We start from the raw sequence: 27879 nt of genomic DNA, 5'->3' as shown, positions 1-27879 counted from the left end.
AGGAAGACTTGAGAATGAAAACAAGGGCGAAACGAATTCCTCCGAGTGGGTGACGCAGCAGGTCGCGTCCGTCCTTGCGTTCGGGCAGCGTGCCAGTGGAACGCGCTCTCATTATGGCCTCTGTCGTAAGCGGTGAGTGGCGGAGGGTGCTTTGTGTGAGACTCCTGCGGCCTCAGGAGGTAACGCTGGTGGGATGGTGGGATGGGTGAGTGAGGGGGTTAGGGGGGACCGTGGACTGTCCACGGCGGCCTGGACGCCGGCGAGGCGCCGTGCTGTCCGGCCGGAGAAAGTGTTTTGGAGCCGTGGTGGGGCCGGCAGCAGTTTTGCGCTGCTAGTGCGGTATATATAAGGCGGGCCGAGACCGCTATGGGCATAGTGCGCTCTTCGCCGCGGCTTCTCCTGCTTCCACGCAACCTACCCTCTCACACATCTCGACATGAAGCTCTTGGTAAGTAATGAAGAAGCGTACAAAACATCGCGGTGCTTTAAAAAATAAATAATAATAATAATAATAATAATAAAAACTTCGTATCGTCTCATCTCCGGACAGGGCAGCGTAATCTTTCGTTCTTGCAACTACAAACTTTCCAGAATGAGATTTTCACTCTGCAGCGGAGTTTGCGATGATATGAAACTTCCTGGCAGATTAAAACTGTGTGCCGGACCGAGTCTCGAACTCGGTCCCGAGTTCGAGTCTCGGTCGGGCACACAGTTTTAATCTGTCAGGAAGTTTCATATCAGCGCCCACTCTGCTACAGAGTGAAAGTCTCATTCTGGAAACATCCCCCAGACTGTGGCTAAGCCAATTTCTCCGCAATATCCTTTCTTGAGGAGTGCTAGTTCTGCAAGGTTCGCAGGAGAGCTTCTGTAAAGTTTGGAAGGTAGGAGACGAGATACTGGCAGAAGTAAAGCTGTGAGGACGGGGCGTGAGTCGTGCTTGGGCAGCTCAGTTGGTAGAGCACTTACCCGCGAATGGCATAGGTCCCGAGTTCGAGTCTCGGTCCGGCACACAGTTTTAATCTGTCAGGAAGTTTCATATCAGCGCACACTCTGCTGCAGAGCGAAAATCTCATTCTGGAAACATTCCCCAGGCTGTGGCTAAGCCATATCTCCGCAATATCCTTTCTTGAGGAGTGCTAGTTCTCCAAGGTTGGCAGGAGAGCTACTGTAAAGTTTGGAAGGTAGGAGACGAGGTACTGGTAGAAGTAAAGCTGTGAGGACGGGGCGTGAGTCGTGCTTGGGCAGCTCAGTTGGTAGAGCACTTACCCGCGAATGGCAAAGGTACCGTGTTCGAGTCTCGGTCCGGCACATCGTTTTAATCTGCCAGGAAGTTTCATATCAGCGCACACTCCGCTGCAGAGTGAAAATCTCATTCTGGAAACATCACCCAGGCTGTGGCTAAGCCATGTCTCCGCAGTATCCTTTCTTTCAGGAGTGCTAGTTCTGCAAGGTTCGCAGGAGAGCTTCTGTAAAGTTTGGAAGGTAGGAGACGAGGTACTGGCAGAAGTAAAGCTGTGAGGATAGGTGTGAGTCGTGCTTGGGTAGCTCAGTTGGTAGAGCACTTGCCTGCGAAAGGATTAGGTCCCCAGTTCGAGTCTCGTTCCGGCACACAGTTTTAATCTGCCAGGAAGTTTCAACTGCAATCTTGGTAGGAGCACCGATGTAGAGCAATCATTTCTCCCATCAGCGAAACAGTGAAGCTGGAATCCGGCATTTACCACCGTTTGGTTGAAGGTCGGACTGATTCCTTGATAATGGTTCTCTAAACGCAGAGAACGAAAGATGAAACAAAAGAAATAAAAAGTAGAGGCAGTGCCTAGTTACAAAACAAATAGATAGCTGCCCGTCCTTCAAAATAATGGGCAAGATCTCGGAGAATGTCAATGTATCCCGCACATCATTAAAAAGCACTGGGGAAGATCTCTATGTGGAAGGCCTTTATGTGGTTGTCGTACGCTGGTGCTACGAGAGAGGCTCTTGTTTCGCTGGAGACGTCGTGTAAATGTACACGGAGCAGCATCCGAACGCTTGCATTCAGTACGGTAGCTCTTGTGCGGAACATGTGCTGCCGGTTCCAGCTCATGATTTTAACAGGTTACGATGTATTTTATGGGTATACATTCTCATTTAACTCATCCTTTCCTACTACAGCGTGTCGGCCGGTTAGCTATCGATTTCACTTCTGTTAGTTTTCTCCCTCTTTTTTGATTTTTGTATCAGTATCAGCAGGACTTGGAAGGGCAGTTGAACGAAATGGACAATGTGTTGAAACGAGGATATAAGATGAACATCAGCAGAAGCAAAACAAGGATAATGGAATGTAGTCGAATTAAGTCAGGAGGAGATACCGAAAGAATTAGATTAGGAAACGTGCCACTTGAAGTAGTACATGGATTTTCTTATTAGGGCAGTAAAAGTAACTGATTGTGGCCGAAGTAGAGAGGAAATACAATGCAGAAAGCAAGGGCAAGGAGAGAGTTTCTAAGGCAGAGAAAATTCTAAAATCGGATATAGATTTAAGTGATAGGATTTTTTTTGAAAGTATTTGAATGGATTGCAGCCATGTATGGAAGTGAAACGTAGATTTTAAACAATTTAGACAAGAAGAGAGCTAAAGCTTTTGAAATGTGGTGATATAGAAGAATGCTGAAGATTAGATTGGTAGACCAAATAACTAATGGGGAGGTACTGAGTAGAATGGGTGGGGAAGAGAAATTTGTGGTTTAACGTGACTAGAAGCAGGGATCGGTTGATAGCGCACATTCTGGGACATCAGCAAATCAAGAATTTAGTACTGGAGGGAATTGGGGGAGGGGAGGGAATAAACACGTTGAGGGAGACCAAAAGATGAAAACAATAACCATATTTAGAAGGATGGACGAGTCCCGAACACTCAGGGAGTGTTATACTCCGAGTAGTGTAACTGCCCAGAAAACTTTGACATCATGGCCAAAAACAGATGAATCATTGGCTTCAACGGGCAGTATAATTTTGAATAGAATTATTTTGAGGACAATGCTGTCTCGTTTGAAAACATTAAAAACAGGGATTTAGAAAAACAGCGATCTACTTTGGACATCTCCCAAGGACTGTAGTGACTTTTGGAGAATGGCATAACTGAACCAACGAACGCTATTATAATGCATATTTACCTGCCATCTTCAAGTCGCGAGATGAGACTCTATGAAGAACTGAAGGAAGGATCTTTGGCGTCAAATACGTATCTGTTACTAACTGCAGCATGCGTTTGTGTGTCGCAGACTCTGTAGCCAAAGAAAAAGTTATGTATCTGGCGCAGGAATCCTTCCTTTACCTTGATACCCCCTGAATCTATGACTTGAAGATGGCCACTTGACCGAAACTTGAGGCCTGTGAAAAAATACAAATCGCCAAATTACGTCAAATTTCGGTGGCTCCAGGACCCTGTTCACTAAAATGGCGAAGCTGTACAGTACTGTTTACAGAAAATATTTCAGTGTCTGTGTCGCATGAGGCAACGGCCTTGCCGCCGTGGATACACCGGTTCCCGTCAGATCACCGATGTTAAACGCTGTCGGGCGTGGCCGGCACTTGGATGGGTGACCATCCGGCCGCCGTGCGCTGTTGCCATTTTTCGGGGTGCACTCAGCGTCGTGATGCCAATTGAGGAGCTACTCGACCGAATAGTAGCGGCTCCGGTCAAAGAAAATCATTATAACGACCGGGAGAGCGGTGTGCTGACCACACGCCCCTCCTATCCGCATCCTCCTCTGAGGATGACACGGCGGTCGGACGGTCCCGATAGCCCACTTGTGGCGTGAGGACCGAGTGTGTCGAGTGCCCACGGTATGGCTGAGTTGCATGTTTACCGTTTGGACGCGGGACCTGTGCCAACGTGGAGCACCATATCACAAGTATTCAATACAACTGATGTTCTATTGAAGCTAGCATTAATTGTTAGTTGTACCTCGAGCATTTACATGGTCATTTTTTTCAGGCTTTCCCCTGACTAAAGTAACTGTGATGGTTCACCTAGACAGTACACATAACACTAACTTCGATGTGAATGGGTCTGTATAACGTTCACGGAAATGGGACAGTATTGAACACGCGCTCGAGTAGTAAATAATTTGTACTCCACTTAAATACACTGACTGAAAAAAGTCACAACCCCAAAAAATAGCTGACGTAGTGTAATGAAATTATGGGAATACATTTAAGTGATTAACATTGCAAGATCACAGATTAATGTAGACGAGAGATAAGCCATTGGAAATGTGAAATGACGTTACGTTAATAACGGGTGCAATCGCCAGAGTGTAGAATGCAAGCATGTACACGTGGATGGTGCTGAAGTTGTCCTCCGATTATGTCCCATATCTGCTCGATTGGAGGCTAAGGCGAGATGTCGGCACACTGTAGAGCATATTGGGTTACAACAGCGGTATATGGGCGAGCGTTATCCTGTCGGAAATTGCTGCCCATGAATGACAGCACAACAGTTCGAACCACCAGGCTGACGTATAATTCTGCAGTCAGGTTGTGTGGGATACCCAAGAGAGTGCTCCTGCTGTCACTCGAAACTGCACACCAGACCATAACCCCAGTGTGTCTAGCACGCAGACGGGTTGGTTAGAGGCCCTTCTTCTAACCAACACACGGCCATCACTGGCACCGAGGTAGAACCACCTTTCATCAAAAAAGGCAACCGACCTCACATTACCCTCCAATGGGCTCTCGCTTGACACCAATGAAGTCACAAATGGCGGTGGTTTTGGGCCAGTGGAATCCATGCTACAAGACATCTGGCTCAAAGCTGCCCTGAAAGTAATCGATTTCTAATAGTTCGTTGTGCCACTGCGATGCCAACTGCTCCTCAAACTGCTGCTGCAGATGCAGTACAGACACGATGCTCTTTCCTCTCAGTAGTGCCACGTGCCCTATGGAGCCCAATCTTCTTGCGACCGGACATTCCCGTGACCACCGCTGCTAGCAATCATGCACTGTGCCACATTCCTGTCAAGTATTTGTACAATATCGCGGTGGGAACATCCATCTTCTTGTAGACCTATTAGACGCCCTCGTTCGAACACAGTGAGATGCTGACATTCGCGTCTTTGTCGCTTTAAAGACATTCGTGACCACCATCAACTCACCACGTCCAGTCTCAAAGGTAAAACAACGCTCACTACAGTTATAGCGTGTATTTAAAGCAAGCGTCGTCTGCTTCCTTATAGCAGCACTACTAGCGTCTCTTTGGCTTCTTATTCTTTCTTGGCTCTACAGCTCGTGATGAGCCTTGGCCTCTTCTACAATTTCCTTCCATCTCTCTCGCTCCTTTGCCAATACTCTCCAGTTTCTTTAGCCCATCTTCCTAAGATCTTCGATTACCCCATCTTCCCATCTGGCTCTTGGTCGACCACATCCTCTCTGCCCTCCTGGCTTTCCCTGTAATATTCTTTTTGGTACTTCTGTGTCATTCATGCCAGCCACATGTCCCGCCCACCTCAGTCTGGAATATTTCACTATCCTTCTGATGGGTTGGTCTTTTTATATGCTATACAACTCATGGTTGTATCCCCTCCTCCATCTTCCTCTTTCACAGATCGGGCCGATAATTCTTTCAAATGCATCCAGTGTTTCAATATCTTTCGCTGTTAATGTCCAGGCTTCAGAGGCATATGTAAGCACTGGACGTGTAAGTGATTTATACATAGTTAATTTAGTGGTACGAGTCAGGAGCCTTGAGGATAGAAGTCTTGTTACGGCAAAATAGACTCTGTTGGCCAGTATTAATCTCTGCTTAATTTCAAAGGAGCTATCATTTAGATGTGTAACTGTCGAGTCCAGATACTTGAAATGTTCAACTCTCTCAAATGTATAATTGCCCATTGTTATTACATTTGGCATATTTTCTCTATGTGCTTTTCCAGCTGCCATATATTTTGTTTTGTGTTCATTCATAATTAACCCCCTGTTCCTACTAGCCTGTTCGAGAGCTGTAAATGTCTCTTCCTTTTCGGGTTATTGCTATTATACCTATGTCATCTACGTAGGCCAGTATCTGCACTTATTTATAGAAGATCGTTCCCCTATTCAGAAGGTTTGCGTTTCTCATCACCTTCTCCAGGGCGGCATTAAAGAGAAGGCATACCAATGCATCCCCTTGTCGTACTCCGTTTTTAATACTCAATGTATTGGACATCATTCCTCCTATTCTTACACTACCTTGTATTTCGCTCATTGTCATTCTCACCAGCCTTACCAACTTTCTCAAGATTCCCAGTTCATCTAGAGCTTGATATAACTGCTCTCTATTTATGCTATCATAAGCCGCTGAAATCTATAAAGAGGTGATGCGTGCCAACTCCGTATTCGTTTGTTTTTTCCAGGATTTGTCTTAAAGTGAATATTTGATCTATGGTTGACCTCCAAGGAAGGAATCCGCATTGGTACGGCCCCGTCTCCCTCTGTATGATTGGGAGTGTTCTGTCGAATAGTATATTAGAGAGTATTTTATATCCCAAATTAAGTAGTGTGGTCCCTCTGTAATTGCCACACTCCATCTTATCTCCTTTCTTATATGTGGGACATATGCGTCTCTTTGGCTACTGGCGCGAAATTTGAATAGACATCATCTTTCAGACGTAGAAATTCGCCCACCAACTTTCATTTGTGTCGCACAACTCCTTCTTGGTGTTGCAATTGTTTTTCGACAGAGTACGTAGTTTAAAAAGAAACTTTAAAAAATTCTTTAGCAATTGTATGAAAGCTGCAGAGCACCGTCATCCGAAATGTTCAGAACCGACGCTCCGACCATACTTGTGGCCATTCTCTTCAGTGTGCCAAAAACTGCCGTTCACTGCTATTCGCTATTCGGGGACGTCATTGGACAGTCCAGCGTCAGGATGCCTTTGGAGAAATATCACTGAAAAGCAGCTGCTTTGCTTCAAGCCAGCGCGCAAGGGAACTTACATTAATTGAAGGGCTATCATGCTAAAGGTTCTAAACGCCAGTTTTCCATAAATTGTGTTTTCTGCTTCGTTAGGTGGTATGTGAAAAGGGATTTTACACACTAAAAGGGCTATCTGCAATGATGTAGGTGCCACAAAGGCCGGCAAATGGCATGAGAGGTAACTCCTATGACTTGGTCAAGCTAAACGGGAAAAGTTCAAAATGTTTTATAGAAGTTGGCTATCCTGGACGTAGAGATTACACACTCCTATCGTTTGTAGCCCGTCTCTTGCGAGTCTTCATTGGCGGTGGTGCCTACAAGTCAATAGAACACAAATATTTAGTTTCTGGCTACAGTTTTTTGGCTTGTGGCTGTGACTTGGTAGTTATTTGAAAAAAAGAGGAAAAAAGGAAGACTGTTAAACGCTGAGAAAAAGCAACTATCGGAATGAAGTGGGACATATCAAGGCCAAAATTATCACAGTATCTGCACATAGAAATATATGTGAAGATATTGTGATCATTGTGGCCTTGATGTATTGGTGGTACGTATTCGTATTATATTTCACTGCCCTATAATCATCTGTTGGTACGTACGTGGGGACATCATAAATCATATCCCGCCAATGCGCAACGACAGTGTCGCATTGTCAGAAGACAGGACGTGTTCCGTGTTTCCTGCGGAGACAGTTGTACTGTGGTACGGATAACGGGTGCGTCACAGCGTCACAGAGTGAAATGCCTGCAAAGCTGAAGTACGCGAGAGGGAGAGATAATTTTAGACAAAACTTATGGAACATGAGGCGTCGGAAATTAAACAAAGTCATTGTTATCCAGCACGACAATGCAACATCACATACGACGAGCACAACACAAGCTTTGCTTCAATGTGTTCGGCAGGAAGCTTGGAAGCATCCACTATATTTTCTACCACAAGATTTCCATCTTTTCGGCAAGCGGAAAGAATGTCTGGGGGAGGGGGGGCGGAGAGGGGGGAGGGGAGGGGAAGGAGATTTTCCGAAAATGAGGACGTTGAGAGAGTGGTTCTCAAATGTTTCTGTGACCGAGCAGCCGATATCTGTTGTCGAGAAATTGAACGATTGCAGCTGCAGAGACATGGTGACTATGTTGAAAAACAGTGTCAGGCACCTACGTCACTTTGAAGTGTGCTACAGTATTCAATAAAAGTTCCTTCACCTGCGGTAGTAATGTGTAACTTACGTTAAGTCCCATAATATCTGATCTGGATACGTTTGCTATACACTTATCTTCATTAAGGAGTGTTTTGGAGATTCCTCGAGAGAGAGAGAGAGAGAGAGAGAGAGAGAGAGAGAGAGACTGACAGAGAGAGACAGAGCAATAGTGTGTGTGTGTGTGTGTGTGTGTGTGTGTGTGCGTCTGTGTGTGAAAGAGAGATACAAAGAGAGAGAGAGAGACAGCATATACAGACAGTGGTAGAACTGTGGGTTGTTAAGCGTACGATTCTAAATGGCATTGCTTTGAATTTTAAACAGCAGTTAAACTAGTGGGCGAGAAAAGAAACGTTACCACTGGCATAAACGTAGGCCTATTTCATTGACTGATGCCACCTGCGATATACATATAATTTTGCGTTTTGTGCTCGTGTAGCTAATTGTATCGGTTATAATTTGTGGGAACTGACGAAACTGTCGTTTTGAAGAGGAATGGCAAAGACAGAAAGAGGAACAACAGCGCAGACTTTGAAAGAAAAAAGAGGTTAAGTTTTCAGAAACGCGTGCGCTGATATCTGTCTTCATTCTGCTCCGACGGGTCGACGAAGGGGCCTTAATACGACCGAGGCATCCAGCGAGGGAACGCGAGACGGGTTCTGTTCGGCTAATGAGCTCACCACGGAAGCCACACAACCTAAGTAGCTCAACCGGTTCGGACAGATCCTCCACTCGAATAGCGTCTTAATTGGGTAGCTTCTCGGCTTAATCAAAAGCGCAAGCATTCATAAAGCTACCGTTTACATGTCGGTAAGGTCTGTGTCCCCACTCTACTGGTCGACGTCGGCACCAACGACTTGCTCAATAATCTCCGGATCACTCACGAATTGCTTCCCACACAGTGCATCGTTCATTGGAATAAATAGATGGAAGTCGCAAGGTGCGACATCCGGGCTGCAGGGTGGATGAAGAAGAACAGTCCACGGAAGTTTTGTGAGCTCCCTTTGGGTGCGCAGACTTGTCTGACGCCACGGACTGTCGCGGAGAAGGAGAAGTTTGCTTTCATTTTTGTGGCGACTAACACACTGAGGCCGTCATTGGCGCAGTGGTAACACCGGTTGCCGTCAGATCAACGAAATTAAGCGCTGTCGGTCTGGGCTAGCACTTGGATGAGTGACCCTCCGGTTGTCGAGCGGTGTTGACAAGCGGGGTGCACTCAGCCCTTGTGAGGCAAACTGAGGAGTCACTTGATTGAGGAGTAGCGGGTCCGGTCTCGAAATCTGACATACGGCGGGGAGTGCGGTGTGCTCACCACATACCCCTCCACATCCGCACTCAGTGATGCCTATGGGCTAGGGATGACACGGCGGCCGGTCGGTACCGTTGGGCCTTCATGACCTATTCGGGAGGAGTTTGGTATTTTTGGAACACAATGAAGTCTTTCCTGAGGGTAGCACAGTATGTTTCGGAGCTGTTCGATGCACAGCGAGGGAGGACATCAAGCAGAATAACCCTTTCAGAACCCCGAATGACCGTCGCCAGTACTTCACCTGCTGAAGGTGCGCCATGAAATTTTTCATCCAAGGAGAGGTGGGGTGGCTCCACTCCACGGATTTCCGTCTTGTTTCCTGTTCGAGGTAATGAACCCAAGTTTCATCGCCTGTCATGATGTCCGACGAAAAATTGTCACCATCAGCTTCGTAACGCGCAAACAATTCCTTCGTCGCTTCTTACAGTTTTCAATTAGGCGGCGAGGCATACACCTCTGAGCACCCCCAACTAGTGGACGGGTGTGTCAGTAACAGAGACGCCCAGTTGAGCAGCGAGGTCACCTCGAATGAGAGTGTCCACACGTTCCAGGCGTCACAGCCGTGTGCGGCCGACAGGCATTCGAGAGATCGGACAGATATGCGCCACCTTGCTGGGATGGTGACAGATGCCAGACTCAGCGTTTTGCCAACCGAAATTGGCGGAGAAAAAAATGTGTTAAATTACTTATTGAACGTCTCTCGTAGCTTGGTGATTAACCAAAGGCAGCGTTACATGGCCATTACTTCTCATGATGTACACTGGGTGAACCAGAAATCCATCAACAAAATTTCGGAAGTCGTTCTGCATTTTTTGGTATCAAGGACTCGTGATCAGCGCAGGTTCTTTAGAGGCCAATTACATTTCGTTTGATTTCTTACCCTCCTTTGTCTTTGTACTTGCACTGCACTGAACGTACCAGCAAAACAGTGCAAATGTCGACGCTAGGTGTGGGGTGTCTTGTGAGGTCTGGCGATCTGGGAGGCCCAAAGGAGTGAGCAAGATGTTGTTGTCCACCTCTTCCAAGCCATCGTTGACGGATGGCGTTTCATGTTCGGCTACGATGCCAGGATTTTATGACTCCCAAAATTCGTACATTGTGGCGGTTTAGTTTACTCGATAGATGAAACGTCGACTCGTTCGAGAAGAAGAGTCGTTCGGAAAATGTGTCCCAGAGGACTGAAATGCAAAAGTAGTACTTTCTGTTACGGTCTCCCGGACACAGCTGCTGCATAGACTGTAACGCTTCATATGTAGCCATCGTTCCAGAACACGCCACACCCTTGTTTGAGAAAGCTGATGTTCCTGGCCTGCCCGTCCTGTGGACTTTCAGAGGCTTCGTGTGAACGGATCGCTGATACGCTATACATTTTCATGAAATGTGCGTGGCTGTCAGGTACTCTTCCGTTTGCATATGCAAGAATATTGTATGCCAATTGTAAATCTGCTTGCACAGTGGTGGCCACTTGCAGGATCGACTGCAAATGGACGCTGCACTTGAACAATGGATCGACTTCGTGTACGTTCCACCATACAAAGTGACTTGTCTTGAGGTGTACAATGAACTGACAAATGTCGTGGGACAGCGACATGCACACCTAGAGATGGCTGTAGCAAACGTGTACACAAAGTATAAAAGGGCAGTTGGAGCTGTGATTTGTACTCAGATGATTCATGTCAAGAGGTTTGTGGCCGCACGATGGAAATTAACGGACTTTAAAAGTGAAACGGTGATTTTAGCTAAACACATAGGACATCCCGTTTCAAAAATAGTTAGTGAATTCAATATTCCGAGACCCACAGTGTCAAGAGTGTGCCGAGATACCAGATTTCACGCAGTACCTCTCACAACGGACAACGCAGTAGCTGACAGTCTTCACTTAACAACCGAGAGCAGCATCGTCTGCGTACAGTTGTGTCAGCGCTAATAGGCAAGTACCACAGGTTGAAATAACCGCAGAAATCGTTGTGGGACGTACGAATAACGCGTTGGTTAGGAAGTTGATGAGAAATTTGGTGTTAAAATGTAAATGTCTTGTGTCTAAGGCCTCCCGTCGGGTAGACCGTTCGGCGGTCGGTGGAAGTCTTTCGATATGGCGCCACTTCGGCGACCTGCGCGTCAATGGGGATGAAATGATGATGATTAGGGCAACACCCACTCCCTGCGCGGAGAAAATCTCCGACCCAGCCTGGAATCGAATCCAGGCCCGTAGGATTGACATTCTGTCGCGCTGACCACTCAGCTACTGGGGGGCGGACAATTTGGCGTTAAGGGGCTATGGTAGGGGACGACCGACGCGAATGCCTTCTCTAAAAGCACGACATCACCTGCATCGTCTCTCCTGGACCCGCGACCATATGGGTTGGAGCCTAGACGACTGGGAAACTGTCCCCTTGGCAGCTGAGTCCCGATTTCGGTTGGTAAGAGCTGATGCTGGGGTTCGAGTGTGCCACAGACACCACGAAGCTATCGTCCCAAGTTGTCAACAACATCGTGTGCTCGCTGGAGGAGACGCCATAATTGACTCGGTCTTCTGGTCCAACTGAACCGATCATTGACTGGAAATGTTTATGTTCGACTACTCGGAGACCATTTGCAGCCATTCATGGAACTTGTTTTTATGGATGACAATGCACCATGCCACCAGGCCACAGCAGACCGCGATTGGTTCAAAATGGTTCAAATGGCTCTAAGCACTATGGGACTCCCTCTGGGGTCATCAGTCCCCTAGACTTAGAACTACGTAAACCTGACTAACCTAAGGACATCACACATATTCATGTACGAGGTAGGATTCGGACCTTCGACCGTAGCAGCCGCGTGGTTCCGGACTGAAGCGCCTAGAACCGCTCGGCCACAGCGGCCGATTGGTTTCAAGAACATTCTGAACAATTCGAACGAATTATTTGGCTTCCCGTGGAACATTTATGGTACAGAATCGAGAGATCAGTCCGTGCACAAAATCCTATACTGTCAACACTTTCGCAGTTATGGGCGGTTATGAAGGCAACGTGGATAAATATTTCTGCAGAGGATTATGGGCGACTAATTGAGTGTATGTGAGGTCGTGTTGCTGCGCTACGCCGGGAAAAATGGGGCCGACACAATATTTGGACGTATCGCATGAGTGTAGTCGCCATATTGGTATAAACAGAGTGGCTGTGCCAAAACTATGAACCTTCGTCTATCCACTGACAGGCGCAACGTGTTTCTATCTTTTATAGTTTGTCTGCAATAAACAACTGAAAAGTGTTTGAGTTATCCGATACTGCCGCCAGATAACGTTGATGTAGATGAAGTATATAGAGGAACTATACCAGGGCGATGTACTTGAGGACAATATTATGGAAATGGAAGAGGATGTAGATGAAATGGGAGATACGATACTGTGTGAAGAATTTGACAAAGACCTCAGACGAAACAAGGCCCCAGGAGTAGACAACATTCCATTGGAAGTACTGACGGCCTTGGGAGAGCCAGTCCTGACAAAGCTCTGCCATCTGGTGAGCAAGATGTACGAGACAGGCGAAATACCCTCAGACATCCAATCCCAAAGAAAGCAGGGGTTGACAGATGTGAAAATTACCGAACTGTCAGTTTAATAAGCCACAGCTGCAAAATACTAACACGAATTCTTTACAGACGAACGGAAAAACTGGTAGAAGCCGACCTCGGGGAAGATCAGTTGGATTCCGTAGAAATGTTGAAACACGTGGGGCAATACTGAACCTATGACTTATCTTAGAAAATAGATTAACGAAAGGCAAACCTACGTTTCTAGCATTTGTAGACTTAGAGAAAGCTTTTGACAATGTTGACTGGAATACTCTCTTTCGCATTCTGAAGGTGGCAGGGATGAAATACAGGAAGCGAAATTCTATTTACAATTTGTACAGAAAGCAGATGGCAGTTATAAGAGTCGAGGGGCGCGAAAGGGAAGCAGTGGTTGGGTTGGAGTGAGACAGGGTTGTAGCCTCTTCCCGATGTTATTCAGTTTGTATATTGAGCAAGCAGTAAAGGAAACAAAAGAAAAATTCGGAGTAGGTATTAAAATCTATGGGGAAGAAATGAAAACTTTGAGGTTCGCCGATGACATTGTAATTCTCTCACAGACAGCAACGGAATGGACAGTGTCTTGAAAGGAGGATATAAGATGAACATCAAGAAAGGCAAAACGAGGATAATGGAATGTATTAGAATTATGTCGGATGATGCTGAGGGAATTAGATTAGGAAATGAGGCACTTAAAGTAGTAAAGGAGTTTTGCTATTTGGGGAGCAAAATAACTGATGATTCTCGAAGTAGAGAGGATATAAAATATAGACTGGCAATGGCAAGGAAAGCGTTTTTGAAGAAAAGAAATTTGTTAACATCGAGTGTCAGGCAGTCGTTTCTGAAAGTATGTCTATGGAGTGTAGCCATGTATGGAAGTGAAACATGGACGATAAATAGTTTGGACAAGAAGAGAATAGAAGCTTTCGAAATGTGGTGCTGCAGAAGAATGCTGAAGATTAGATGGGTAGATAAAATAACTAGTGAGGAGGTATTGAACAGAATTGGGGAAAAGAGGAGTTTCTGGTAAAACGTGACAAGAGGAGGGACCGGTTGGTAGGACTTGTTCTGAAGCATCAAGGGATCACAAATTTAGCATTGGAGGGCAGCGTGGAGGATAAAAATCGTAGAGGGAGACCAAGACTACACTAAGTAGATTCAGAAGGATGTAGGTTGCACTAACAAGGGAAGCTCCCCATCGCTCCCCCCTCAGATGTAGTTATAAGTTGGCACAGTGGATAGGCCATGAAAAACGGAACACAGATCAATCGAGAAAACAGGAAGAAGTTGTGTGGAACTATGAAAAAAATAAGCAAAATATACAAACTGAGTAGACCATGCGCAACATCAAGGAGAGTATAAGTTCAGGAGCGTCGTGGTCCCGTGGTTAGCGTGAGCAGCTGCGGAACGAGAGGTCCTTGGTTCAAGTATGGCCTCGAATAAAAGTTTTACTTTCTTTATTTTCGCAAAGTTATGATCTGTCCGTTCGTTCATTGACGTCTCTGTTCACTGTAATAAGTTTAGTGTTTGTGTTTTGCGATCGCACCGCAAAACCGTGCGATTAATAGACGAAAGGACGTGCCTCTCCAATGGGAACCGAAAACATTTGATCGCAAGGTCATAGGTCAGCTGATTTCTCCACAGGAAAACACGTCTGATATATTCTATTCGACACTGGTGACGGCATGTGCGTCACATGACAGGAATATGTTGTCGACCCACCTAACTTGTACACTTGGGTAAAAAGATTCTTCTACCTTGCCCGATTTAGATATTCTTGTGGAAGCGATAATCACTCCCAAAAAAGTGATGAAACATAATAGACGGACAGATAACAATTGTCTGAAAATAAAGAATTAAAGTTTTCACTCGAGGGAAGACTTGAACCAAGGACCTGTCGTTTCACAGCTGCTCACGCTAACCACGGGACCACGGCGCTCCTGAGTTCATACTCTCATTGATGTTGCTTATCTTGCGCATGGACTACTCAGTTTGTTTATTTTGCTTATTTTTTTCATAGTTCCACACAACTTCTTCCTGTTTTCTCGATCGGTCTGTGCTCCGTTTTTCAAGGCCTATCCACTGTGCCAACTTATAACTAAATCTGAGGGGGTTACGATGGGGAGGTTCCCTTGTAAGTACTGGGAGATTAAGGAGCTTGCACAGGATAGGGTAGCATGGAGAGCTGCATCAAACCAGTCTCAGGACTGAAGACCACAACAACAACAACAGATGAAGCGCCTACTTGCTCGTCATTCCACCTGTTCCACTTGCTGGGCAGTAGAAGTACAGAAAGCATTTACACGGTGACCTTCCTCTAAAGACACGTGGACCTGGAGGACGCACTGAGGAGGAAAGCGACCTCACAGCCGCCGTTGCGTCATCGCACTCGTGGGCAGCCAGGTTCATCCGTCCTGTTCCGTAACAGCGCGGCCGCTGCTGCTGGTGCTGGATGAAAGGCGGCGGTGACGCAACACCTTTCCCGGCGGCCGCTCGCCGATGTAAGTCAGGTTCGAGGCCGGACGCTCGCTGGAGAAAGCAAGGACACGCCGGGGCCTTGATGCCTCGCCAGCGGAAGAAAACGAGGAAAGGCGGCCCGGCGCGCTTTCCCACCTGCTGGACAGCGTCCACACCGCCTCGGCGCTGCACTGCATTCGATATGAAGCCACGAAAAAATGGCTCTGGGCACTATGGGTCTTAACATCTAAGGTCATCAGTCCCCTAAGAACTTAGAACTACTTAAACCTAACTAACCTAAGGACATCACATACATCCATGTCCGAAGCAGGAATGGATCCTGCGACCGTAGTGGTCGCGCGGTTCCCGGCTGAAGCAGCTAGAATCGCTCGGCCACACCGACCGGCTTATGACGCAACGATCGTGTGTAGTGTCTACGGCTAATTCAAAGCTCACTGACAGTATCCGACCATTGCTAGGCTATCGGTGAACATCTGGTCCGTCTCTGGTCCAACCCTACGCGGTGACATCATGTGGTGTGCCTCTTGATGGCTTGCTCGTTCTTGGCCATGGCGATTTATCGCAGCAAGCCCACCCTAGTAAGGATCTTCATCTACATCTACATACATACTCCGCAATCCACCATACGGTGCGTGGCGGAGGGTACCTCGTACCACAACTAGCATCTTCTCTCCCTGTTCCACTCCCAAACAGAACGAGGGAAAAATTGCCTATATGCCTCTGTTCGAGCCCTAATATCTATTATCTTATCTTTGTGGTCTTTCCGCGAAATATAAGTTGGCGGCAGTAAAATTGTACTGCAGTCAGCCTCAAAAGCTGGTTCTCTAAATTTCCTCAGTAGCGATTCACGAAAAGAACGCCTCCTTTCCTCCAGAGACTCCCACCCGAGTTCCTGAAGCATTTCCGTAACACTCGTGTGATGATCGAACCTACCAGTAACAAATCTAGCAGCCCGCCTCTGAATTGTTTCTACGTGCTCCCTCAATCCGACCTGATAGGGATCTCAAACGCTGGAGCAGTACTCACGAATAGCTCGTATTAGTGTTTTATAAGCAGTCTGCTTTACAGATGAACCATATCTTCCCAAACTTCTACCAACGAACCGAAGACGACTATCAGCCTTCCCCACAACTACCATTAGATGCTTGTCCCACTTCATATCGCTCTGCAATGTTACGCCCAAATATTTAACAGACGTGACTGTGTCAAGCGCTACACTACTAATGGAGTATTCAAACAATACGAGATTCTTTTTCCTATTCATCTGCATTAATTTACATTTATCTATATTTAGAGTTAGCTGCCATTCTTTACACCAATCACAAATCCTGTCCAAGTCATCTTGTATCCTCCTACAGTCACTCAACGACGACACCTTCCCGTACACCACAGTATCATCAGCAAACAGCCGCACATTGCTATCCACCCTACCCAAAAGATCATTTGTGTAGATGGAAACCACACTTCCCTGGGGCACTCCAGACGATACCCTCACCTCCGATGAACACTCACCATCGCCGACAACGTATTAGGTTCTATTACTTAAGTCTTCGAGCCACTCACATATTTGGGAACCAATCCCATATGCTCGTACCTTAGTTAGGAGTCTGCAGTGGGGCACCGAGTCAAACGCTTTCCGGCGGAAGTCAAGGAATATGGCATCGGTCTGATACCCTTCATCCATGGTTTGCAAGACATGTGAAAAAAGGTCCATCCACAGACAAGGTGCACTTCCTCTAGGTCTTCAGCCATCGACTTTTCCCTCTACCATTGTTCCTTGCATTGCCTCTTGCCCTCCGCAAATGTTAGCGAAGGATCGACAGGTTTATGCTCCTCGTCTATTGTGACGATTTTGGAGTCTAGTATTGTATGAAGACGATGATGATGATGATGATGATGACAGAAGAACGGAGAGGGTGAAACCCGGTGCTGACACATAGCCTACTTCTGTCGAATAGCACCAAGGGCGCCGTCAAGGTTAACGCTCGTAACCAACAGAAGGATCACCATCAACTGTCACATTCTCTCACTTCATGAGACATTGCAGAGAGGTTTGGTATTTAAATCAAGACACTGGTGCAAAGTCTGCTGATCATGAACTTTATGCCACGATCTCTTCTCACCTTGCCAACCAATTGCTGGCAGTGAAACGTTTTTCCACCACCAGCATGTCAAATTAATTCCATATTTTTAGATTTCTGGAAGGCTTTCGACACGGTTCCTCACAAGCGTCGTCTAACCAAACTGCGTGCCCATGGATTATCGCCTCAGTTGTGCGACTGGATTCGTGATTTCCTGTCACAAAGGTCACAGTTCGGAGTAATAGACGGAAATTCATTTAGTAAAACAGAAGTAATATCCGGCGTTCACCAAGGTAGTGTTATAGCGCGCATAATGTATGCCAACACCATAACGCCTAGCCCATACCGATGATGTTCGTGAACATTCTGTAGTGTGTAAAGTGTTCCCCTTTCTCATTAGACTAACTGGTGGCCAAAATCACATATCACAGTGTTGTGGGTTCGTCTGAAAATATCACTCTAGGTCACTGTTGCTGACCCGAACCAACAGGCTACCTACACCAACGAACATTTCGTCAATGATGGTGTGGTTAAACCGGGATGCATGTAACTCTTGCAGCAGTTGAAAGATTTACAGCCATCTGCATAGGAACGAGATGTCTGTTCCTTTTCGCCACCAGAGCTGCGTATCGATCCTCTTGCGGTGTGGTGGTCTGTCTGTGACCAGCAACATGGCTTTGCATAGCATTTCCACCTTCAGTGTCCACCCCACTAGCTGGACTGTCTATTGTATTGCCATGTATGGGGGCCTGGGTTTGATTCCCGCTGGGGTGGGAGATTTTCTCCCCTTAGGGACTGGGTGTTGTGCTGTCCCCATCATCATTTCATCCCCATTGTCGACGCACAATTCTCCTAATGTCACGTTGCACTCAATAAGACCTGCACTTGGCTGCCGAACTTCCCTCCTGGGAATTCCCGTCCACTGACACCATATGATCATTTTCATTTTCCACATTCAGTGGCCTTTTTTAAATGCGAGACGACACTTTCGGACACAGCCATTACTGTGGCCACAGAAGTGACACTGACTGCCTCTGAGTCGTCCAGCTGCTCATCTGCAATGGACAACAAGCTTCATCAAACACTGTACTGCATTATCTGTCGAATGTGTACCCTGCGTTTGTGCACAAGCTTCACTTCATTTCCTTTTGCTATTGATCGGAAGTTCTGTAGCAATTGTTAATTGTTTTTCCTCAGCAAGTGTCAGTTGTTCCTTAGCAGTCGTCAAGCAACATAGTTTGCTTCTGGAACAGAAACATTAGACGATACAGCCAATATAAAGGTAAGGGGCTTACAGTGGTGAAGCCAGCTTCATCAGTCTCTGATGGTTGTGAATGAGCACCGAGCTTTTGTAACGCAGTGACCTTCCTCACAGGTGGTGGTGCTGGCGCTAGCAGGCGCAGTGCTGTGTGAGGAGCAGCAGCAGCAGCAGCAGCAACAGGTGGCGAGCAAGAGGCACGACAAGCGCGGCCTCTTCGGGCTGGGAGACTTCGGCGCCCTGGAGTACGGAACACTGGGCGGCTATGGAGTGGGTTCAGCACTGGCTGGTGTTGCGGCACCAGCTGGCGCTGTCGCTGCCGCTGGTCCAGCCCTTCCAGCTCCTCTCTCAGCAGCTGTGTTCGAGCCCGGCGTCTCTGTGCACACCACCATCACCAAGCAGGTACCTCACAACATGCTACATTATCCACGCCATGATGTACTCTGGCAGCACACCGCTCCGGTTTGTTCTTCCTTCTTTCTTTTTAGGCTAAAGCGCATTTTCGTCATTATGTTCTACCTTGAGTTCTTTTCCTTGGGCAACCTATATTCCTTAGTGATTTATGTCATACGATTTTCGCAATCTCCTGTTCATCAGTCACGTCTAAGTGTCTGTGCTATTCACGCATTCTTTTATGCACACACTCATTAACCGAGTCCAGTTTCTTTTCTAATGCTTTCACTTCTGTATCTCTAAGTGTCTTCCTTGCAATCCTCCACAGAACTTTCAATTCCCAGCTTTCCAAAAACTTCTAGTTACTGATGTTTCAGAAATGGCCTCAACTGTGTATATCGTAACTGGTCTAATTATTTTTCTAGATGTTTTCTTTCAAGTTGCAGTATTTAAACACCATGCCACGTTGTTTGGTTTTGCTGCTTGTTCTCTAACCTCTTTTTCGACATTTCTACTGTTCGATAATATGTATCAACACATTTAAATGTCTCGAGATGTTGAACGATTTTCTGTCTATTTCCAGTTGGTATCCAATTGCTTTCATGGATACAGTTGTGCATTTGCTTTCTGAGTGGTTACAGTATCTGTTAACACCAAACCTGTACTTATAAAGTAAGACTGTTTCCTCTTTTTGAGTAGTTATGGCGCCCATTAACACCAATACGGTAGTGAAAAAGTAAGGCTGCTCCCATAACTTCATCCACATACTGTTAACCGCTTACGATTTTCTATCCATCTATCATAATTCAACAAATGTGTTTATTTCAGAGCTTTAATAACATTTAAGGGTCTTTCAGAAATATGTTGTTTTTATTTGTATGAGTACAATGTATGCCTTTCGTAATGGAATTGTAAATTAATCTGGCTGCAGCATGTTAAGCCATGGTGTAGTTCTACTACTGCACTGCTCTTGTTGGTTCTGACATGCCAACGGATGAGCTATTTTACTTACAAGCGATAGCTCCAAGGTTCATAAAGCAAACAATACCTGGGACAGCAATGTGATGATCAGATGCCCCTCCATACTGCATCCAAGGTGCTGTTGTCAGTAGATGATATAGAAGGCGGGCAGTAGTGCATCATATTCGGGAATTAGGTAGTGAATTTAATTTGTTCAAGTATATATCCCCTACACATTAATTAGTATGTATACTGAGTATAGCTGCTAAGACAAACCGCATTGTGTGGATGAAACACTCTCCACCATATCCTGTCCTACTGGGGTATCAGACTAGCAATGCGTCCAGGGGAGACCTCATTTAGCAAAAAACTTAAGAGGGAGTTCCTGGTAGGCAATGCCTAGGAATCAGGGCATGCAGTGTTACTTAATGCCAGTAGGTTAATTCATCGCATTAGTACGCTTCACTTTTGAGACACCTGTGATGCATCATACTCTATGTTTCTGACTTTTCACTCATATAGCACGTAGAGCAATTTTCTTAATGCATGGACTGTGAAAAATGAAAGGTTATAGAGACACAAGATTGTAGATATGTATCTGGTGCGTTCATTTAGCACCCCAAGCAACTACCACCAGACCTGTAAGTCAACGTAAGCAGATGAACTGACACGGTGATGCTGAAGAGGGGTTGACGATGTGTGTTTCTTTTTGTGGCACAGGTCCCAGTTCCCGTACCAGCACCGTACCCCGTAACCGTGGAGAAGCACGTGCCTGTGGCTGTCCCAGCACCATATGCTGTACCAGTCCCCAAGCCGTACGCCGTCGCCGTACCCAAGCCGTACCCAGTCGCCGTGGACCGGCCAGTCCCTGTACACGTGGACAGGCCGTACCCAGTGCCGGTACCTCAGCCTGTAGCGGTAAGTACCCTCCCTCACACGTACTCGTCAGTCCTCCGACTGGGTAGATGAGGAATGAAGTCTACAGAAGATGGGACAATCAATGAGCTGTCATTTCACCGACGTACGAGGTGTATGGCCGCTGGCAGGTGTAGAGGGCAAAAGCTGTAGCTGTGGAGGATGAAAAGGAGTTATCATGCATGATAGATGTAGTAGACATTCAGAAGATGGGACAATTAATGAGCTGTCATTTCACCCATGTACGAGGTGTATGGCCGCTGGCCGGTGGAGTAGAGGGGAAAAGCTGTAGCTGTGGAAGATGCAAAGGAGTTATCAGGTGTGATAGATGTAGTAGACATGCAGAGGATGGGACAATTAATGAGCTGTCATTTCACCCACGTACGAGTTGTATGGCCGCTGGCTGGTGGAGAAGAGGGAAAAAACTGTAATTGTGGAAGATGAAAAGGAGTTATCAAGTATAATAGATGTAGTAGACATACAGTTGTGAATAGGACATAATTGAAGATTGTTGGAAAATGATTCCTACCACTCGCCTTAAATTCTGCCTTATCATTTCACAACTGCATGACTACTAGACCTTGCTTCTTTGATAACTCCTTTTCATCCTCTACCCTCTACTCTTCCTGCCAGCACCTATACACCTTTTACGTGTATGACTTGACAGCTCACTAAAATGTCCCACCTTCTGATACCACATAGGTTCTCTGTGAACTTCGTTCCTCGTCTTCTCTTGCTATTGTATCATATCGTTCTTCACTTCAACTGCTCCTTCCCCTACCACTGGTACTATTCCTTGGATGTTTTGAGATGTATGTCACTAGTCAGTTCCTCCTTTTGGGGAAAGTTTTTGCGTCATATATTCCTGTAACTATTCTTAATAGTAGAAATTTAACATTTTAAAGGTCTCCAGTTTTGTTTCTGTTGTATTCTGTACAACTCGCTTTCCCATAATACAATGATCCAGTCATAAATGGCTTCTGTAATTAAATATCTGTTTCCAAAAGACTGGTGCCTCAATTCGGATGCCTTTTCTGGTACAGGCTCATATACATCGAACAACAGCATTCTTCCCCTTATTCGCCTTTTACCAGAATGTAACAATTCTCCTCTCTCATCATCTCTCGCAGGAAGAGCCATTGCGTTAGCCTTGCGTGTGAAATAGAAGCTCTCAGTTTTTCCCTTCATGGTGTTTTAGAGGTGCAGTTAGGAGGAAATGATATATTTGTGCCAGAATGGCTCTCAGTTTTTCCCTTCATGGTGTTTTAGAGGTGCAGTTAGGAGGAAATGATATATTTGTGCCAGAATGAAATTTTCACTCTGCAGCGGAGTGTGCACTGATATGAAGCTTCCTGGCAGATTAAAACTATGTGCTGGACCGAGACTCGAACTGGGGACCTTTTAACCGTAAGGCACACCTTGATGCAGAACGCCTCTCTTGCGGCTTCTGCAACTGCGGCTGGCTGAGAATTTCCGTGCTGCTTTCACGCTTACTAAACGCCCTGCTCTTCTTTCAATTTTCTCTGTCTTTTTCTATCAGTCGTATCTGGTATAGATCCAAGGCTATCGAGCAGTATTTAAGTATTGGTCGAACGACGGTTATTAGCTTCCTTTCCAGGAGTACTACATTTCCTGGCGTTCCCTGGAATGAATCTCGGTCTGGCATCTGTGTCACCTGCGATTAGTTATATGTGGTCGTTCTATTCTATATCGCTGGGTATACATTCTCCTAGATATTTTATCGATGCGTCAGCTTCCATTGTTTGTGCTAGATCTTATTCTTCCACTCCCTGCAACCTCTGAATTAAAGTCCACCTATTTGTGCTGATTGAAGTCTGGTGTTGTCTCGGTGAACATCTGTGTCAATTACAGGGAGTCGCAAGCTCTGTTAAGGAACCAGCTGTCCAAGTAAGTGCGTGGTGGAGGGTTTTCCGTACGTGACGGACGTGGTGACTTTTTTTCCCACAGGTGCCAGTGGCGAAGCCGGTCCCCTACTTCATCCACAAGCCAGTGGCGGTGCCCGTGGCTCACCCCGTCCCCGTCGCAGTCCCGAAGCCCATCGTCTTCGAGAAGACGTTCGAGCTGGGAGGCTGGCACTAGGCGGCGAGCCGCGCTGCTCCTCTCGCCGCGAGACCCTCTCAGGTGAGTCCTCCAGGGCTGCTGCACCTCACCTCACCAGAGGACGGAAAACTGCCCTTCATCATCCAGGAACTAGACGCTACTCAGTTGCTTGACTCGGTGTTATACAGGGTGTTACATAAAGGTACGGTCAAACTTTCAGGAAACATTCCTCACACACAAAGAAAGAAAAATATGTTATGTGCACATGTGTCCGGAAACGCTTACTTTCCATGTTAGAGCTCATTTTATTACTTCTCTTCAAATCACATTAATCGTGGAATGGAAACACACAGCAACAGAACGTACCAGCGTGACTTCAAACACTTTATTACAGGAAATCTTCAAAATGTCCTCCGTTAGCGAAGATACATGCATCCACCCTCCGTCGCATGGAATCCCTGATGCGCTGATGCAGCCCTGGACAATGGCGTATTGTATCACAGCTGTCCACAATACGAGCACGAAGAGTCTCTACATTTGGTACCGGGGTTGCGTAGACAAGGGCTTTCAAATGCCCACATAAATGAAAGTCAAGAGGGTTGAGGTCAGGAGAGCGTGGATGCCATGGAATTGGTCCGCCTCTACCAATCCACCGGTCACCGAATCTGTTGTTGAGATGCGTACGAACACTTCGACTGAAATGTGCGGGAGCTCCATCGTGCATGAACCACATGTTGTGTCGTACTTGTAAAGGCACATGTTCTAGCAGCACAGGTAGAGTATCCCGTATGAAATCATGATAACGTGCTCCATTGAGCGTAGGTGGAAGAACATGGGGCCCAATCAAGACATCACCAACAATACCTGCCCAAACGTTCACAGAAAATCTGTGTTGATGACGTGATTGCACAATTACTTGCGGATTCTCGTCAGCCCACACATGTTGATTGTGAAAATTTACAATTTGATCACGTTGGAATGAAGCCTTATACGCAAAGAGAACATTTGCACTGAAATGAGGATTGACACATTGTTGGATGAACCATTCACAGAAGTATACCCGTGGAGGCCAGTCAGCTGCTGATAGTGCCTGCACACGCTGTATGTGGTACCGAAACAACTGGTTCTCCCGTAGCACTCTCCATACAGTGACGTGGTCAACGTTACCTTGTACAGCAGCAACTTCTCTGACGCTGACATTAGGGTTATCGTCAACTGCACGAAGAATTGCCTCGTCCATTGCAAAAAAATGGTTCAAATGGCTCTGAGCACTATGGGACTTAACATCCGTGGTCATCAGTCCCCTAGAACTTAGAACTACTTAAACCTAAGTAAGGACATCACACACATCCATGCCCGAGGCAGGATTCGAACCTGCGACCGTAGCAGTCGCGCGGTTCCAGACTGCGCTCCTAGAACCGCTAGACCACCGCGGCCGGCTCGTCCATTGCAGGTGTCCTCGTCGTTCTAGGTCTTCCCCAGTCGCGAGTCATAGGCTGGAATGTTCCGCGCTCCCTAAGACTCCGATCAATTGCTTCGAACGTCTTCCTGTCGGGACACCTTTGTTCTGGAAATCTGTCTCGATACAAACGTACCGCGCCACGGCTATTGCCCCGTGCTAATCCATACATCAAATGGGCATCTGCCAGCTCCGTATTTGTAAACATTGCACTGACTGCAAAACCACGTTCGTGATGAACACTAACCTGTTGATGCTACATACTGATGTGCTTGATGCTAGTACTGTAGAGCAATTAGTCGCATGTCAACACAAGCACCGAAGTCAACATTACCTTCCTTCAATTGGGCCAACTGGCGGTGGATCGAGGAAGTACAGTACATACTGACGAAACTAAAATGAGCTCTAACATGGAAATTAAGCGTTTCCGGACACATGTCCACATAACATCTTTTCTTTATTTGTGTGTGAGGAATGTTTCCTGAAAGTTTGGCCGTACCTTTTTGTAACACCCTGTATTACGAGAAAGAGAAGTAGACATAATATTTCACCTCTACCACACTTATGTTAATCATATTCATAATCTCACCACATTAAAACTGACGCGTTTCGGATGTGCAGTCTTCCATCTTCAGACTAATCTCCTGGTCACCTACGTGAACTCCGTCATCACCATCCAGACGGAACTACCTGTTCGTTGCACCGGTCTCCATCAGCGATCAGGAATTTTTTTGCGGCTATGTCCGATTTGGGGGTGAAAATACTGGAAGCTGTGATAAGTAATATTGACCTAAGATCCTGCACAGCGTAACACACTGTTCATCCAATGTTGGTAACGTCCAGCATGAATGTAAGCTATATGTAGTGTAAAAACAAACTTAGTTTTATACGTTAAATTCAGCCTTTTGCAACTGTAATGGAAGTCTTATTGAGACCAAACACTTCTCGCTTTTTGCCAAAAAGGTCGTCAAGTTTCGTATTGTTTACGTCATTCTTCTTGGTGGGAAACATGTGCGCGTTAGACTCCAAGAAAAGCTTCATTACTAACACTAAATATATTGACGGTTTTGTGTTGTGAAGAACCACTGTCATCTCGCCATTTCGTGAGAAAATAAGATCTAATACGGCACTTACGGTATCTCAATACATGTCCACCTTTTACGTAATATCTGGACAAAAATATCCGGACACCCAATTGAAATGTGATATTGACCGCTAGGTGTCACTAGTGGCTGACACACCAGTGTAAAAGGAGGCGGTGGGTATTGAGTTGTCAACGGAGTTACAGTAACAGAAGGACGGGTTGGTCAGGAGAGCTAAGTAACTCCGAAGAGGGCTAGTAATTGGATATCACCTGGGTGCAGATCCATCAGGGACATTTCAACCCTTCCAAAGCTGCACAGGTTGATTGCTGACGATGTGATACTGATTTGGAAACACGAACCAAGACCAGATCTCATATAGTGACTGGAACCCTCAAGTGATTCAGTTCTCTGATCTCAAGCGATATTTTTACAACCAACCTTTGCAAATGCTCGACAGTACCTCTCTGTCACAAGAATTACCAGCGGACCATTTAGCACAATGACTGCGTAGGAAGCTGAAATGAGATACGACTGTCGTGCAGCTCCTAATAGGCCAAAAATTTCTGTACAGCTAAGCGATGCTTGAGGTGGACGTGGACCGTGGATGACTCGAAAAAAAGTAATTGGAAGTAATGAATCATGCTATATTCTGCGCTAATCCGAAGGAATGGTCTGAGTTTGGAGTATGGTTGTAGAACGTTGCCTGCCAACACGATTAGTGCCTACAGTGAAGTCCGGAGGGGGTGGTGTTACGGTATGGGGGCGGTTTTCGTGGTCTCCATATTGTGCTCCAGAAAACGTTAAATGTGGACCACTACAACATTGTGCGTACAATAGACGAGCAGTTGGAAGGCGATGATTGAGTCACCATGACAAGTGTAATGCAATGGTTTGTGGACACTATTATTCCTGAAACGGATAGGCCTGCACAGAGTTCCAACCTGAACCCAGTAAAACAACTGCAGGATGAGTTAGAATGTTGACTTCGCTCAAGACACCATCTTCTCTCGTTTGAGCTCTTGAGGAAAAATGGCGCGGCACTCCCCCACTCCGAGACACGTCACTGAAAGTGCCCCCAGCAGGGTTCAACCCGCCCTAAAAGGCGAAGGGGAAGACTCAGCGCGCTACTTTCCACTAATTTGTGCGAGGATACTTTCGATCACATAGAGTATTGGCTTTTTCTACGCGCATGCGTCCTTCAAGTTTGGCCGTCATTCTTTGTTGTTAATGTTCATTTTACAGAGTGTGTATTTGGCTTGACCTTTGTTTGATGCCGGCGTTCCGTGTTCCAGGGTCCGTGGCGCACCCCTCTGCTGGCTGTTCTTAGCGGCGACAGACGGCTGTGGGGGAAGCAGGAGCCACCTGTCCCACACTCAGGACTTAAGTGTGTGCGAGAACCAGCGTGCACTCCGATTGTTTTTTATACTTTCATATACGTCATATGGGTTCAAGTCACTGTGCAATGTACAAGGCTGCTAGTTTACACAAATAAAAATATATTATTTTTCACAAAATTTTACCACCATTTCTCCCACTTCCCGACCTGTATCTCTAGCCCTCGAGTGACAAAACAAATCTTAACTCTATCAACGTACGTCATACATCAGATATACATTCATGAGCCAAAACATTACGACCACCGGCTTAAGATTTTGTTTAGCAGTCTTTAGAACGAAATACACTACTGATTGTGCGTGTCAGGGGTCCGACAGTCTGTTAATAGGTTCGCGGAGGTATGTGGCATTAGATGTCTATGTACAAGTCATGTAAATGGCGTACATAACGGGCCGCTGATATGCCCACGCAGTGATGGCTCCCGATAGCGACCCAAATGCGTTCCAGAGGATTTATGTGAGGCAGCTGCTGTCGCCAGACATGGACGTCAGTTCAGTACAATGCTCCTCAAACCGCTGGCTCCGAGTCATGGAGAATCATACTCCTGAAAGATGACATCACTGTCGGGGAAGATATCAAGCATGAAAGGGTGCATGATGTTCGCAGCCGTCAGCGTCCTTTCGATTAGGACATAGGTCCCATGCAAGCGTAGGGGGCCGTCTCCCATAAAATGCTTCCATCAGCCTGCGTCCATGGTGCGCTGCACATTTCGGGTCACCGCTCACCTCTATGATGGTCTGGTCTTACGTTAAATCAGTAAGTGGCTCGAAACAGCATATCCAGACACTCTAGGATGATGATGGCATTGAA

At 46.4% G+C, this 27879-nt stretch overlaps 1 protein-coding gene across 1 annotated transcript; it reads left to right on the top strand.

The window, feature by feature from the left end:
* The first annotated feature begins 383 nt into the window (after positions 1 to 383).
* On the top strand, positions 384 to 27147 carry LOC124717369 (cyclin-dependent kinase inhibitor 1C-like). The gene is made up of 5 exons (XM_047244205.1): positions 384 to 448; positions 18919 to 19203; positions 20875 to 21072; positions 23038 to 23211; positions 26967 to 27147. Exons 1-4 carry the CDS (start codon positions 437 to 439, stop codon positions 23167 to 23169), a joined length of 627 nt encoding a protein of 208 aa, XP_047100161.1. The 5' UTR covers positions 384 to 436; the 3' UTR covers positions 23170 to 23211; positions 26967 to 27147.
* Positions 27148 to 27879: the final 732 nt, after the last annotated feature.

This window comes from Schistocerca piceifrons, chromosome 9, assembly GCF_021461385.2.
Source record: "Schistocerca piceifrons isolate TAMUIC-IGC-003096 chromosome 9, iqSchPice1.1, whole genome shotgun sequence".
Lineage (NCBI taxonomy): Eukaryota > Metazoa > Arthropoda > Insecta > Orthoptera > Acrididae > Schistocerca > Schistocerca piceifrons.
Note: the sequence above shows the minus strand (reverse complement) of the source record. Positions and strands in the feature narration are given on the sequence as shown.

Coding starts and splice junctions, on each gene's coding strand:
- LOC124717369 (XM_047244205.1), top strand. Junction 19,204..20,874: donor ACACCACCATCACCAAGCAG/GTACCTCACAAC, acceptor TTTGTGGCACAG/GTCCCAGTTCCCGTACCAGC. Junction 21,073..23,037: donor CGGTACCTCAGCCTGTAGCG/GTAAGTACCCTC, acceptor TTTTTCCCACAG/GTGCCAGTGGCGAAGCCGGT.